This window comes from Tenrec ecaudatus, chromosome 6, assembly GCF_050624435.1.
Source record: "Tenrec ecaudatus isolate mTenEca1 chromosome 6, mTenEca1.hap1, whole genome shotgun sequence".
NCBI lineage: Eukaryota > Metazoa > Chordata > Mammalia > Afrosoricida > Tenrecidae > Tenrec > Tenrec ecaudatus.
The window spans coordinates 85702969-85717805 of record NC_134535.1 but is presented as its reverse complement, the minus strand read 5'-3'; the positions used below and the strand labels follow the sequence as shown (position 1 = coordinate 85717805).

The following is a 14837-nucleotide window of genomic DNA, read 5'->3' as shown; positions in this document are numbered from 1 at the left end:
ACAGCTGTTAATTTTGTTAATTTTGTACTAACATCACCAGAGCCCTGGTGGGGCAACAGCTCAATTTCTAACAGTAAAGCTGGCTATTTGAACCCAGCGAGTGTCTCCATGGGAGAAAGGCCTGGTAACTTACTCCCACAAAGAGCATGGCCTATTAAATATGATGGGGGCAGTTTGATACTGTCATATGAAGTCATGAACCAAAATTGACCTGGCAGCACCTAACATAAACTACCCACTACCCTCCTCTTAGACTACACCTGTTTCCTAGAGCTAGAGAATTTAAGAAAAAAGCAAAAAGTAAGTATATATTTTTTTCACTCTGCTCATCCGGGGACAGAAAATTATAAGGCATCCACAACACAAATGCAAGCTGTTACTTGATGTGATGTGGTTTCTACAAAAATAATAGCACATACAAAGTCTTGCATCAACATGAGATAACATAATTTGTGCAGATAAGAACATCCCCTTGAAACGCAACAGCAATCCCTGCTCCTAGGTTCTACCCCTCCTGTGATCAGTGGTCTGTATGACAACCTTGATGAGCAGCAATATCAGCACTGCTTCTGCTGGCCATTAGTGCTATTGGGTACAACGTTCTTGCTATTGAGCGATACGAGGTGCCTTGAAGCAAAAGGGAGAAATTGTGCTTGGAGTAGTGAAAAATCTTGTCTGAAGGGAACATGAGATGCCACAAGAAGGCTTCCTAAACAATAAGAGAGTAATTTGAAGAATGGGATGGGGAACAAAGTCAGAGAATGTTGATGTGTGATTATTATTTATATCTAGAATCCTATTAAATGTGGTCCATTTTCTCAAAGAGCTCACAGTTTGAAGGGAATGATTGAATCAAACATTTTACTTTGAGAAGATCTATGTTTAAGATGTATGGAAGATTAGCTCTAGGAAAAATTCAGACCATGACTCAAGGCAACTGAAAGCAAAGAGCCCAGTGATTAGAACAGAGAACTGTGGGTTTAGAGGAGCGAGCAATCAGGACACATAAAATATGTGAGCTAAGACTAGGAAGTCCATGAGAGTTTGGATCCATAGAGCCAAGTAGGAGAACATTTGAAGTGGGGAATAACAAGAGGAAGAACAGAACAAATGGACCAGCCTAGTATCAGGAGTGGATTAACTAGAAGGCTAACGTGTAAATTCCGGGTAGATGAGAAAGAGTTGTAATTGTCAAGATGGGAATTGTGGTCTTTATTCTTGTGCAACAAACTTAGACCCTTGGCTGAGAATTAGGAGGAGATAGGATTTTTTATTGTGCTTTTTGTGAACATGGTGTTAAAAAATCTCCTAGTATATCAGATTGCTCATCGGTAAAAGAGGGATAAGGGTCCTTGTCCAAGGAATGAGAATTACCTGGCCATGCTCACAAAATTGTCATAAGAACTAATTGAGAAAGTGCTTTTTATGAGATCAAATCCTATTAAAATCAAATATATTATTTATGAAGTAAGGAACAGGGTCACATTATGACCCTTTCACCTATTAAAAATTAAACTTATACTTATGGTTGCATTAATACAAAGACAAATATCATCCAGGGTGGATTGCATTCTCTTTTTTCTTCTGATATTAAAAGAATGGAATATGTTTTGGGGGGAAATCTAAAAATTTTGTGAACACCAAACACTATACCTCCTATACTTAATGAATAAGGCAGCCCTAGTAAGGAGCTCTTGGATAATTTGGAACAACAACAAATTCATGGCAAAATAAGAGGCAAGAGAAAGTTTAGAAAGCCACTGAAGATAGGTGCTAGAATTTTTAAAGCTCTCTGAACTATAGAAATAGTTCAGTAGAAATTAAATACCATGAGTGTGTAAGTGATTGAGAAATATTTACTCTTCCAGTAAGTCTCTTGGAAAGGAATTATGTTGCCAAAAGTATGCAAGTATTATAGCCAAAGACTTTCAAAGACAAAACAGGGTAAAATTTCTTCCTGAGATACCACTACTGTGGGCAGTCTTGAGATGTTTCCGCAGACTTCAGGCAGAGCAAGGAAGGATGTATGAGAAAATTGGGTGATGCCCTGAAGGAGAAACAAACAAGCTGTGGAGATATTCACCCCTCTTCCCATTTTACTCCAAGGAAACCTCCTCCGCACATGGCTCCGAGGAACCACAGCACCATCACGGAGTTCATTCTCCTCGGGCTGTCTGCTGACCCCCACGTTGAGGTTCTGCTCTTTGTGCTCTTCCTGCTGATTTACATTCTGACCATAATGGGGAACCTCATGATGCTGCTAGTGATCAAGAGTGATTCCCGTCTGCACACGCCCATGTACTTCTTCCTGAGCAATCTGTCGTTCCTGGACCTCTGTTTCTCTTCTGTCACTGTGCCCAAGCTGCTGGAGGACCTCCTGTCTGAGAAGAAGACCATCTCAGTAGAGGGCTGCCTGACACAGGTCTTCTTTGTGTTTATCACCGCAGGGACCGAAGCTTTCCTGCTATCAATGATGGCTTATGATCGCTATGCCGCCATCTGCCACCCACTGCTCTATGGTCAAGTGATGAACAACCAGCTCTGTGTGAAGCTAGTGTTGACCTCATGGGGCCTGGCCTCTCTCAATTCAGTTGTCATTGTGCTTTTGGCTGTTAACTTAGACTTCTGTGAGGTCCCAACTATACACCACTACACCTGTGAGCTTCCCTCACTCTTGCCTCTGTCTTGCTCTGACATCTCCATCCATATTGACATCCTAATATGTTCGACTTTACTGCATGGGCTTGGGACCTTCTTCCCAATTTTCATCTCCTATGTCCGTATTATTTCTACCATTCTGAGCATCAGCTCCACCACAGGCCGAAGCAAGGCCTTCAACACCTGCTCTTCCCACCTAATTGCAGTGACCCTGTTCTTTGGTTCAGGTTTGGTTCGCTATCTCATGCCCACCTCTGGCTCCTCCCTTGATTTGCTAGCTTCGCTGCAGTACAGTGTAGTCACCCCCATGCTGAATCCCCTCATCTACAGCCTAAAGAACAAGGATGTGAAAGCAGCTTTGAAAAAGATGCTGGAGAAGGGTCTGTGATGATACAGGTAATGAACAAATTCACAGAACAATAGAAAATGAATTGTTGTTGTCAAATGCATAAAAGTAAGGTAGAATTCTGGACTATCACTTTAAGGGACCCAGTATCAACTTTTCCTTGGCCACATTGGCAATGAAAATTAAAATACATGAAATAATGTCTTCTTTATGTCTATGGATCAATGGTTTGGGTTTTCTTAGTTCTGCCCTCTCACATCACCACTTTCTTTCTTTCTTTCTTTTTTAACCACTTTCTTGCTAGGACTCAGATGTTAGATCTCCTGAATTGAACATTTATTCACTGTATCTCACTCTTCTTATTTTTGTATTATTGGCCTACTTTGCTGTGGATTGGGGGCGAAATGAGCCTTTCTATTCCTACAAATAGTTTCCGTCTCGGGATCCCACGGGGACAGTTCTACCCCATTCAGAGTAGCTCTGAGTCAGAATCGACTCAATGACAGTGAGATTGAATTCAGTTTGCTGTAAATTATACTAAATTTATAGTCTCTGGTAGTATTTCAGCTATTTTTATTTCTTCTACTGATTACTATCCTTATAATTTTTAACAATAGTATTAAACTATATTTATTCATTTCAACTTTAAAAACAAAAGAATATGTGTTGACACCTCCCATAAAAAATGATTTTTATTTTACCTGGACAATCTCTCTTTTCCCTCTACTTTCAAAATTACCTTCTTGTCTGCGTCTAGGATTTTTGTCCCCAGATATTACTATTATCTTTATATTATGTGAGTTTAGACTCATTATCTTTAAATTATGTGAGTTTATTCTGGCATTTACTCATGAGCTATGTGATATTCAGGTTTCCTTCTATGGTTAAGGCAATTCAGTACTCACTGGCATCTCTTTCATGGGAGAAAGATGAGGCATTCCCATAAACACTTACAGCCTAGAAACCCAAAGGAGCAATTCTACTCTGTCCCATAGAGTCACTGAGTTGAAAACGATTCAACAGCAATAAGAGAGAGGCATCCCTTCCATACCACATTTCTCTCTTTTCCACAGTAAAGTATAATGGTCACATGCATAGTCTCAAGAGCCGGTGTTCACCTGTGTTCAAATCTTGGCTTTAACCATATAGGTTTCATATAATCCTGCTAAGTTACTTAACTTTTCTGTGTCTCAATTTCCTAGATATATACTTGAGATAATACTATCTTCATAATTGGGATATTATAAGCATTAAATAAAATTATATTTCTATGTACTTTGAACACAAATAACCACCGTTTGTGTCTGGCTATGAGAAAGAATAGCATCTAAGTGATATATGTCCGCTAAGTCCACCCAAAAGAAGCACACTAGCCCATGTGAACCAAGGATTGTAAATAATAAAATCTAAGACCAGCGGAGGAAATTGTATTAGAGCTTATATTCTTAGCACACAGTTTGAAGAAGGTTACGGATGTCTGTGAAATCCAGAATCCATTTGCAGAGTTCCCACAAGGACGAAGACTTCACTGATTTCCCTCAGCCCACTGACCAGATATGTGAATACTTCAGTCCTCAGACAAAGTGCATGAAAAAATAATTATTGTAGATAGAGTTAGCTTAAAATTTAATATCTTATCATTGATCTTCCCTCTTGAACTTATTCTACTTTTTAACTTATTCCACTGTATATTATTTTCTACTTTCTTTTAGATTGACGTTTACTTGTGTTTTATTTTGTTTTTTCTGTTGAGATTTGGGTTTTTGTTTTGTTTTTTGCTGAAATCTAAGACAGGTAAATCTACAAGGATAGTAACTAGATTGAAAGCTATCCTTGGGATTATGACAGGGAAGTTGGGGAGCAATGGGAAGCTAGTAACAATGGATGCAAGAATGAAGACAATATTCAAAAAATTGCTTTTAAATAGCTACCATTTCAGTGTTACCCATTGTTATTCCTAAATTCTTCATTCCTCCTTTATTTTGTTGAATTATGCAATTACCTACTTTTTAAAATAAGGATATTATGACATATTCCAAAACCTTTCATCTGAGGATTTCTTTATTTTGACTCTGTATATGAACGAAAACTTCCCTAGGTTTAATCTTTGGAGTCCCAACATTTTTCATTTGTGTTTATTATGTACATCATCTGATACCTAGTATTCTTCAGGGGAAATATAAGGACAGCATGATTTTTGGCTACAAACAAATAGGAGACAAAATTATACCAAGAGAATGTACAAAAAAGTAATGTCACAAGAGAATGCTGTAAACATATATATGATAGCAATAATGGAAATATTATAAAAACCATTATTAAATGGGAAAAATTAAATTTGTGTCAAATAGCTAAATGTATTTCAAGTGACTGCTGAATATTGATTTTTTTAATTACACAAAGATATAAACTAGAGAATTTTGTTGCTGTTGTTCTTATTCTTAGATGCTGTCAAGATCTGATTTATACTTATCCTGATTACAATAGAATGGAATACTGCCCATTCTGGTGCAATCTCTCATCACTATGTTTGAGCTGATTGTTGCAGCCACTATGTCAATTCATCATGTTAATGATCTTCCTGTTTTTCACTGACACTCTACTAAGTATGTTCTTCTCCAGATACCTCATGGTATCATGTCAAAAGCACATGAAATGGAGCCTCAATTTTTTTTTAAAGATTTTATTAGGGACTCATACAACTCTTATCACAATCCATACATACATCAATTGTATAAAGCACATCTGTACATTCTTTGCCCTCATCATTTTCAAAGCATTTGCTCTCCACTTAGCCCTTTGCATCAAGTCCTCTTTTTTCCCTCCCTCCCCTTCCACTTCCCTCATGAGCTCTTGATAATTTATAAATTATTATTTTGTCATATCTTGCCCTGTCCAGCGTCTCCCTTCACCCCCTTTTCTGTTGTCCATCCCCCAGGGAGGAGGTCACATGTAGATCCTTGTAATCGGTTCCTTCGTTCCAACCACCCTCCACCCTCCCAATATCGCCCCTCACACCCCTGGTCCTGAAGGTATTATCCGCCCTGGATTCCCTGTGCCTCCAGCTCCTATCTGCACCAGTGTACATCCTCTGCTCTATCCAGACTTGCAAGGTAGAATTCGGATCATGGTAGTTGGGGGGAGGAAGCATCCAGGATCTGGGGGAAAGTTGTATTCTTCATCGGTGCTACATCGCACCCTGACTGACCCATCTCCTCCCCTACACCCCTCTGTGAGGGGATCTCCAGCGAAGCTTCACTTCTAGGGAGCATTCTGACTGTCTTCTTCCAAGATATAGTCATCAGTTCTTCTGGCAGTCTATGGTATATTCACTATTCTTGGCCAACAGCATCATTCAAAAGTGCCATATCTTTTGAAAGCCGGGCACCATCAACTTTCTTCACCACATTTGCTTATGCACACATTTTTATTCAGCAATTGTGTCAGAAAGGTGTGCATCCTAGAATGCCAATTTAATAGAACTACTTGTTCTTGCATTGAGTAAGTGCTTGAGTGGAGGCCCAATGTCCATCTACTCCCTTAATAGTAACCCTATAAATATTTGCACATAGATCTGTTTCCCCACACTCTTATATAAATATGTTTATATGTGTACATTCCAGTCTTTATACCTTTATAAATACCCTTTGTTACCTAGTTCTTTCCTCTATTTCCTTTTACCTTCCTCTTGTCCTGCTCATTTGGGTTTCAGTGATTTCTCTCGGTTACATTGCCCTTCTTGAACCCCTACCAGTCCTCTCACACCCTCCTTGCCACTGATTTTAGATCACTTGTTGCTCCCCTGTCCCTGGGTTGGTCAGCACCACTTCCTTACCCCTGACTCCCCATCTCCAGTGTCCCCCTGGAACCATTGGTCCTATTGCTTTCTCCTCCAGACTATTCATCCAGTCTATCTTATCTGGATAGAGCTGTAGAGATAATAATATGCACCAACAAGCAAGCCATAGAAAGATAGGCGATGAGTGGAACATAGCGATGACAACAAAAAAGGAAACCAATGACCCATTTTGTTAGGGTATAGACCTTCATAATACTGTGTAATTATCCATTTGCTTTCATTAGGGCCCGTTGCAATGTCCCCTGTTTCATCCCTCATCCTTGCAAATGTTGTTTGTTCCTTCCTTTCTTTGGTTAGGTTTGCCAGAGGTCTATCAATTCTGTTAATTCTTCCTAAGAACCAACTTTTAGCGGCATTAATTTTTTCCATAGTTTTCTTGTTTTCCCTCTCCTCATAAAAAGAAAAAAATGCTATTGTTTGGGAAGAAAAGGAAAAGAAGAAATGCAGGAAAAAAGGCTCTGTTTGGATGGATTAGTCTTTTGTTTCAGGCTCATGGATCTACATGAGACCTGTTTGGGCTACTGAGTAGTGCCTGGCTGAGAAATGGCTTTGGGCTGATCTACTAGAGCTGTTGGGACCCAGTGGTGTGGAGTGAACACTGGTGTCTTGTGAGTGGGGCTGTCCCTTATTCCCCTATCTCTACTGATCCCACATTAATTGGAATACGGAGGTTCCACTTTACTTAACTTTCAAACTGTTTCCTAAGATTAAAGGTCACCTGTGTATTAGTTTTGTGTTTTTTTGTGTGTGTGTACACGTGCTGATTTTCTCCTGGTTGTTGTAGAGGGATCTATCTGTGTGTGTTTTTCAGTTGACCATCTTGCCTCAAACTTATTATCTTTTTTTTCACCACCATTCCGAACTTATTACACCAATGGCACTGACACAGCTGGAGATGCACCCCATAAGCCCACACACAACTCCCTCCCTGCCTCTGGTAGCTGGCTGTCCAAGGAGGGCCTGTCACCCAGATAAACCTCCCAATGTTTTCATTTAATATATAATTTTTTGGACGTGAGTTTCCTTCTGAAGAAATTGAGGGGACAGGGTGTTCTGGATGTCCCATATCCCACCTCCCCACCGGCCAATTAAGTCCTGCCAAGAGGCCGTTCATCCCGCCGCCCCTGAAATAAATACCGGGAGATGGCATTGAGTGTGAATGCAGAGGGAAAACTTATTATCTTTACTTCACATTTTGATATTTTTGTTTAACAAAAGTTTTTATCACTTCATATCTACACTCTCTGACTTATCCATGTATTTAGTGCTACTTAAAGAAGAATGTTCAGGTAACGAATGTACAAATGTGCTTTATACAATTGATGTATGTATGGATTGTGATAAGAGTTGTATGAACCCCCAATAAAATGATTTAAAAAAGAAAATGGGGGGTATGAGAGGATTTAGGGAGTAAACAATAAATGCTGGTGGGGGAGGGAGTGTTATAACTGATTGTGATGATGTCTATACACTTTTATAAAGTGACTTAACTTTTAAAGTATATAGAAGTATATGATATGTGAATATTATATTAGAAAATTACTAAAATCAACAAAAAGAAGAAAGCAAACTTGACTAAAGGCTACCATGGGTGAAGGGGAAAGAGTTGTTGCATAGGGGGCATGGAGCTCATGTTAGTGGTGGTGGACTAATTTGAAAAGGGATATCAATAATGCTTTTTACATGAAGAGTATAATCCGTGGCTCTAAATTATACAGGTAGAAGTTGAATTGGAGAATGTTCTGTTGTGTATATTTTGCCACAATTAAAAAAATAATGCAGGAATAACAGTGAGTACAAGGAAGAAGAAAATGCTCTAAAATTGATTATACAATCATTATAGTTGTACACTCAATATAACTCTTAGTGATATAATTGAATTATTAAATTGTATGATGGATGAGGTGCCAATAAAACTGTTAATATATAAAAAATAGCTGTATCTTAGATGGGCACTCAAAAGCTTTTAAGACCCTGGTAACATCTCACTAAAGTAGGATGTTGAATATTCTTTGTGGACTATGTTATGCCAATTGACCTTGATGTGACCAAGACTTTTCCTGAGCCCCCCCCCCCCAACTCAGTAACATGTTCTCCAGCTTCTGTTTAATAAAGATTTATTTAGCAACACTAACAACAACAAATAAAGAATAATGTTCATAGCATGCTCAAATGACTTTTTTTAAAAATACTCTATCAGTTGTCTTGATTATATGTTCAGGAGTTTTTCAGTTCTAAATAATGTTATCTGATCTGAAAATTCATGGACACCTCCCTTTCCGAGGTATCAGTGTTCGTTTACTAATCTGCACAGAGCTGTCATTGGAGTAATTGCGCTGTTGTCATTCTACATGAACCATCACTTTGCTGGCCACTTAACTTTAAGTTTACATTTTTTATGTAAAAAAAATCAAATCAACCATTTACTGATATAATAATAGACATATAAACCAATGAAATAGAATTGAGAGTCCAGAAATAAATCTTCACACCTATGAATAACTGATTTTTGAAAAGGGTGTTCAGTTCATTCAGTAGAGGAAAGAACAGTCACTACAATAAATGATGTTGATACAATTGGATTACCATGCATAGAAAAAAATGAAAGGAGACCGATACCTCACACCATATACAAAATCAAATTTAAATGGATTAAGTACCTAAAAGTAAAAACTAAAACAATAAGATTCTTTGAAGAAAATTTAGGGGCAAGGCTGACAGGCTGTGCTTTTAACAATGAATTATCTAACAAAATCACAAACAACAAAAACCAAAATAAATACATGAGACCTCATAACAACTAAATAAATTTGTTCATCGAAAGACTATCAGAAAAGTAAAAGGACACGTTCCCAATTGGGGAGGGGGGGATTTTTAGAAATTATATAGCTGAAAAGAGCCTAAACCAAATGTATGTAAAACTTTGACAATGTAACAACAAAAAGACAAATAGCTTAATAAAAAATGGGCAAAGGATTTTAATAGACATTTCACCAAAGAAGATATCCAAGTGTCAAGCAACCACATGAAATATGCTCAATATTATTATTCATGCAATTGGAAATTCAAATAAAAACTTCAAAGAGTTAGTATGTCACTCCCACTAGGATGGCTAAGAATTTTTTAAGAAAGGAAAAGAAAAGATGTTGACAAGGATGCGGTGAAATTAAAATTCTTATCCATTTTTGTGAGGTATACAAAATGCTAAAGCCATTGTGAAACACAGTGTGGCAATTCCTTAAAGAACTCAAAATAGAAATACTATATAACTCAGGAATATACTCAAGTCTCTTGCTAGGAATATAACTCAAGAGAGTTGGAAGAAGTGATGCAGGCAGACATATGTACACCAATGTCAATTGCAGCATTATTTACAATAGCCTAACGGTGGAAATAATTTAAATGTCCATCAGTGGATAAGCAGCTAAACACACAGTGGTGCATACATACAATGGGTAAGAATGGGAATTCTAGAACAGTTAATTGTGCTCATGTGGAATCTGAATATGTTGACAAGAGCTTGTCAACCAAACAAGTGGATATTGTGTAATTTAAAATCAGGGAAACTTTGCATCAGAGTTGTATCCTTTCACCATACTTATTCAATCTGTACACTAATCATAATATCCAAGAAGTTGCACTATATAAAGAAGAAAATGGCATCAGGATTGAAGGAAGGTTTAGCAACAACTTGTGATTTGCAGATAACACAACCTTGCTTATTGGGAGTGAGGAGGACTTGAAGAATTTATTGATGAAAATCAAACTGCAGCCTTCAGTGTAGATTGCAACTCATTGTAAAGAAAACTCAAAGTCTCAGAATTAGATGCATCGGCAATATCATGATAAATGAATGAAAGAATGAAGTCAAAGATTTCATTTTGCTTGATTCCACAATTAATGCTTATGGGAGCAGCAGTCACAAAATCAAACACCTCACTGAATTATTTAAATCTGCGGCACAAGGCCTTTTTAATAATGTTGAAGAGCAAGAAGGTCATGTGGAGGGTTGAAGTTCACCTTTACCTTAACCATGATATTTTCAATGGCCTCATGTGCATGTGAAAGTTGGACAATGAATAAGGAAGACTGCAGAAAAATTGATGCATGCAGAGAATGTTGATAGTATGACCAAGATATTTCTTAGAAGGGTGGAGTGATTTTTTTGTCTCTTGTACTTTGGACATATGATCAGAAGAGACGTCTCCTTGAAAAGGGACATTAAGCTTGGTACAGTAGAGTGTTAGTGAAAAATAGGAAAACCTTCACTGAGCTCAATTAAGACCTGGACTGCAACAATGGACTCAGACGTAATAACAATGGCGAGGATGGCACAGGACCAGGCAGTGTTTGCTTCCATAGAGTTATCTATGGACTTTCTATGAGTTGGAACTGATTTGACGGCACCTGGAAACAAGAGCAACACATAGAATGGAATACTACCAAATCAGAAATGATGTCCCAATACATGCTGTAGTATGGATGAAGCTTGAGGACATTGTGCTGAGTATAATAAGTTAGTCACAAAAGGACAAATACTATATGACCTAACTTATATAAAAACACAATGGGCAAATAAGCAGAGACCAAAGTTTATTAGTGGTTATGAGGCAAAGGGAGGGGGAAAGGAGAGATTAGGTGCTTAGGGAGCACTGTGTTCAGTTTAAAGTGGAAGAAAATTCACATTTACTAAGGTTAGAGTTGCACATCTGATTAATGTAATTGATGAGAATATGTTGTACAGCTGTAAAAAGAAAAGCTGAACTGACAAACATTTTGTGATAGATAAGCAAAAACAGAAGAGCAGGCTCCAGGGCTGCTTATATATAAGCAATATCTCATGGACTTTGGTTTCTTGGCTTGGGGGGTTAGGGTCATGGTTTCATGGGACATCCAGTTAATCAGCCAATTGTGTTTAGTGCATCTATTTTACCTCCTAGTGCAGTGTCTGGAGTCTTAAAAGCTTGCAAATAATACCCAAAGTATAACAATTGGTCTCTATTTATGTGGCAGGTGTATCAGATGAAGAAAGAAAATCAGGAATAGGAGGAGGAATTGGAGTGCATGGCTTATTTACTCCATGAAAAATTTCTTTCTTTTCCCTGATATCAAACTGGATGGGATATAGCTACCACTACGGAACATCTTGATTAAAGATTCTAGTCAAGAATTAAGACCCAAAGGGAGGAATTTGCAACGGAATTTCAAATTTTCATAGAATTCAGACTTTCTGGAGTCATGAAGCCTGGAGAAAGCTTTGCCTCAGGACAATCTTTTTAAAAAATAATGTTCTTTTATTTTTTATTTAATCATTTTATTGGGGGCTCATACAACTCTTATCATAATTGATACGTACATCAAGAACATTTGTACATTCATTGCCTTCATCATTCTCAAAACATTTGCTCTCCATGTAAACCCTTGCATTAGCTGCTCATTTCCCCCCTTCTCTATAGCTCCCTCCTCCCTCATGAACCCTTGATAATTTATATTTTTGTCATATTTTACACTGTCCAACGTATCCCTTCACCCACTTTTCTGTTGTCCATCCCACAGGGAGAAGGTTATATGTAGATCTTTGTAATTGGTTCCCCCTTTCAACCCCACCCTCCCTGTATTGCCACTCTCACCACTAGTCCTGAAGGGATCATCCATCCTGGATTCCCTGTGTTTCCAGTTCCTATCTGTACCAGTGTACATCCTCTGGTCTAGCCAGATTTGTAAGGTAGAATTGGGATCATGATAGTGGGGGAGGAGGAAGCATTTAGGAACTAGAAGAAAGTTGTATGTTTCATCATTGCTACATCGCACCCTGACTGGCTGGTCTCCTCCCCAAGACCCTTCTGTAATTGGATCTACAGTGGTCTACAAATAGGCTTAGGGTCTCCACTCCGCATTCTCCCCTTCATTCACAATGGTATGATACCTGATCCCTTCGACACCTCATGATCTCACAGGTTGGTGTGCTTCTTCCGTGTGGGCTTTGTTGCTTCTGAGCTAGATGGCCGCTTGTTTACCTTCAAACCTTTAAGGCCCCAGATGCTATATCTTTTGATAGCCAGGTACCATCAGCTTTCTTCGTCACATTTGCTTATTGCACCCATTTGTCTTCAGTGATCGTATCATGGAGGTGAGCACACATATGATTTTTTTGTTCTTTGATGCCTGATAACTGATCCCTTTGGCACCTCGTGATCATGCAGGCTGGTGTGCTTCTTCCATGTGCGCTTTTTTTGTTTCTGAGCTGGATGGCCACTTGTTTACCTTCAAGCCTTTAAGATCCCAGATGCTATATATTTTGATAGCTGGACACCATCAGCTTTCTTCACCACATTTGCTTATGCACCTGCTTTGTCTTCAGCTATTGTGTCGGGAAGGTGAGCATCATGAAATGCCAGTTTAATAGAAAAAGTGTTCTTGCATTGAGGGAGTACTTTGTGGAGACCCAATAGGACAATATTTTTTAATCTTAGAATTTCAACCAAAATATCCTTTGAAGTCTTCATAACACCAAACAATAGTTATCTTATTTATTTTAAAAATAACTTTTTGGGGGGCTCTTACCACTCTTGTTACAATCCATAAATCTGTATCAAACATATTTGAACATATATTCCATCATTCTTTTCTAGACATTTACTTTCCATTGAGCCCTTGGGATCAACTCCTCTTTTTATCCTCCCCTCCCCTCACCCCCAACCCTCATGACCTCTTGATAGATTGTAGATTGTTAATTATTTTTAAATCTTACACCGACCACTGTCTCCCTTCCCCTCTGGTTTCTGTTGTTTTTCCCCCTGGATGGTGTGTGGCTATGTGTTGTTCATTGCAACTGGTCCCCTCCTTCCTGCCCACTTCTCCCGCCTTCACCCTACCCTTTTGGCATCTCTATTCCCATTCCTGTTCCTGGGTTCCATATAGTTATCTTAATTATTAAAGAATGTCTGCCTTAAGCATTGTGCTCTTTTTTGTTCATTTGTTTGTTTTTTGTTTTTGTTTGGCATTGTGCTCTTTTAAGGAGCTATCTATGTGGGATTAATTTGACAACTCACTAACTCACTCACTGACATTGAGAGTCAGTGCTGACTCATAGTGACCCCCTGTGGTTTCCGAGACTGTGACTGTTTATGGGAGTAGAAAGTTCAGTTTTTCTCCTGTGGAGCTGCTGGTGGTTTTGAACTTCTGACCATGCAGGTCACAGCCCAGTGCATAACCACTGCACCACCAGGGCTCCATAATGTGACAGCAAATGGAAATAGTAGATAGGAAGTTTGGAAAGAGTAAATTTATGCTAATAGTGGAGAAATAATTAAGAAAATGAGTGTGAGAATAGTTTACCATTTGAAAAATGTAATCAATGTTATTGAATTGTACATGTGGACATTGTTGAATTGGTGTATATTCTCAAAATGACAGCAAAAATAAAATATTAAAAGATAATAACTTGAAATAAATTCTCAGGAAAAAACAGCACTAGGATCTCCTTTCTGAGAGTTTGTTTATTTTATGGATTTTTTGTTGAAAATAATTTTTCTTTGAAATTTTAAGTTTTATTTCTTTCAACAACCAGTTTGATATTCCTCTGTTCTTTACCTTTGAAAAAGTTTAAGAGCTCTTATACAACCTTGAACTTCTGAAATTCCACAGTGTTGAAATATGAAGCTTGTCATTCATTGGGATTTGAGTTTATTGCCAGAAAGATAATTCCATAATCTACTCTGAAGTAGAACTCTGTCCGTGATAGGATAATATCCCTACAACTACAAAGAAGACCAGGCAATACAACTGTTTTTTATACTTGTATACTAGCTACCAACTTTTGCAGTCTGAAATTGATCAAACATGCAAACAAGATGCATTGATAAATAATGATTGGAATTTAAAAACTGGAAACAAAGAAGGATTGCTAGTTGGAAAATATGACCTCAGTAGACAGAAAGGACACTGGAAATTATAAGTAGAATTTTGGAAGAT

General features: G+C 38.1%; 1 protein-coding gene across 1 annotated transcript; it reads left to right on the top strand.

The window, feature by feature from the left end:
* The first annotated feature begins 2122 nt into the window (after positions 1-2122).
* LOC142451057 (olfactory receptor 8S1-like) lies at positions 2123-3046 on the top strand. The gene has a single exon (XM_075552993.1). It carries the CDS (start codon positions 2123-2125, stop codon positions 3044-3046), a length of 924 nt encoding a protein of 307 aa, XP_075409108.1.
* The last annotated feature ends 11791 nt before the right edge of the window (positions 3047-14837 follow it).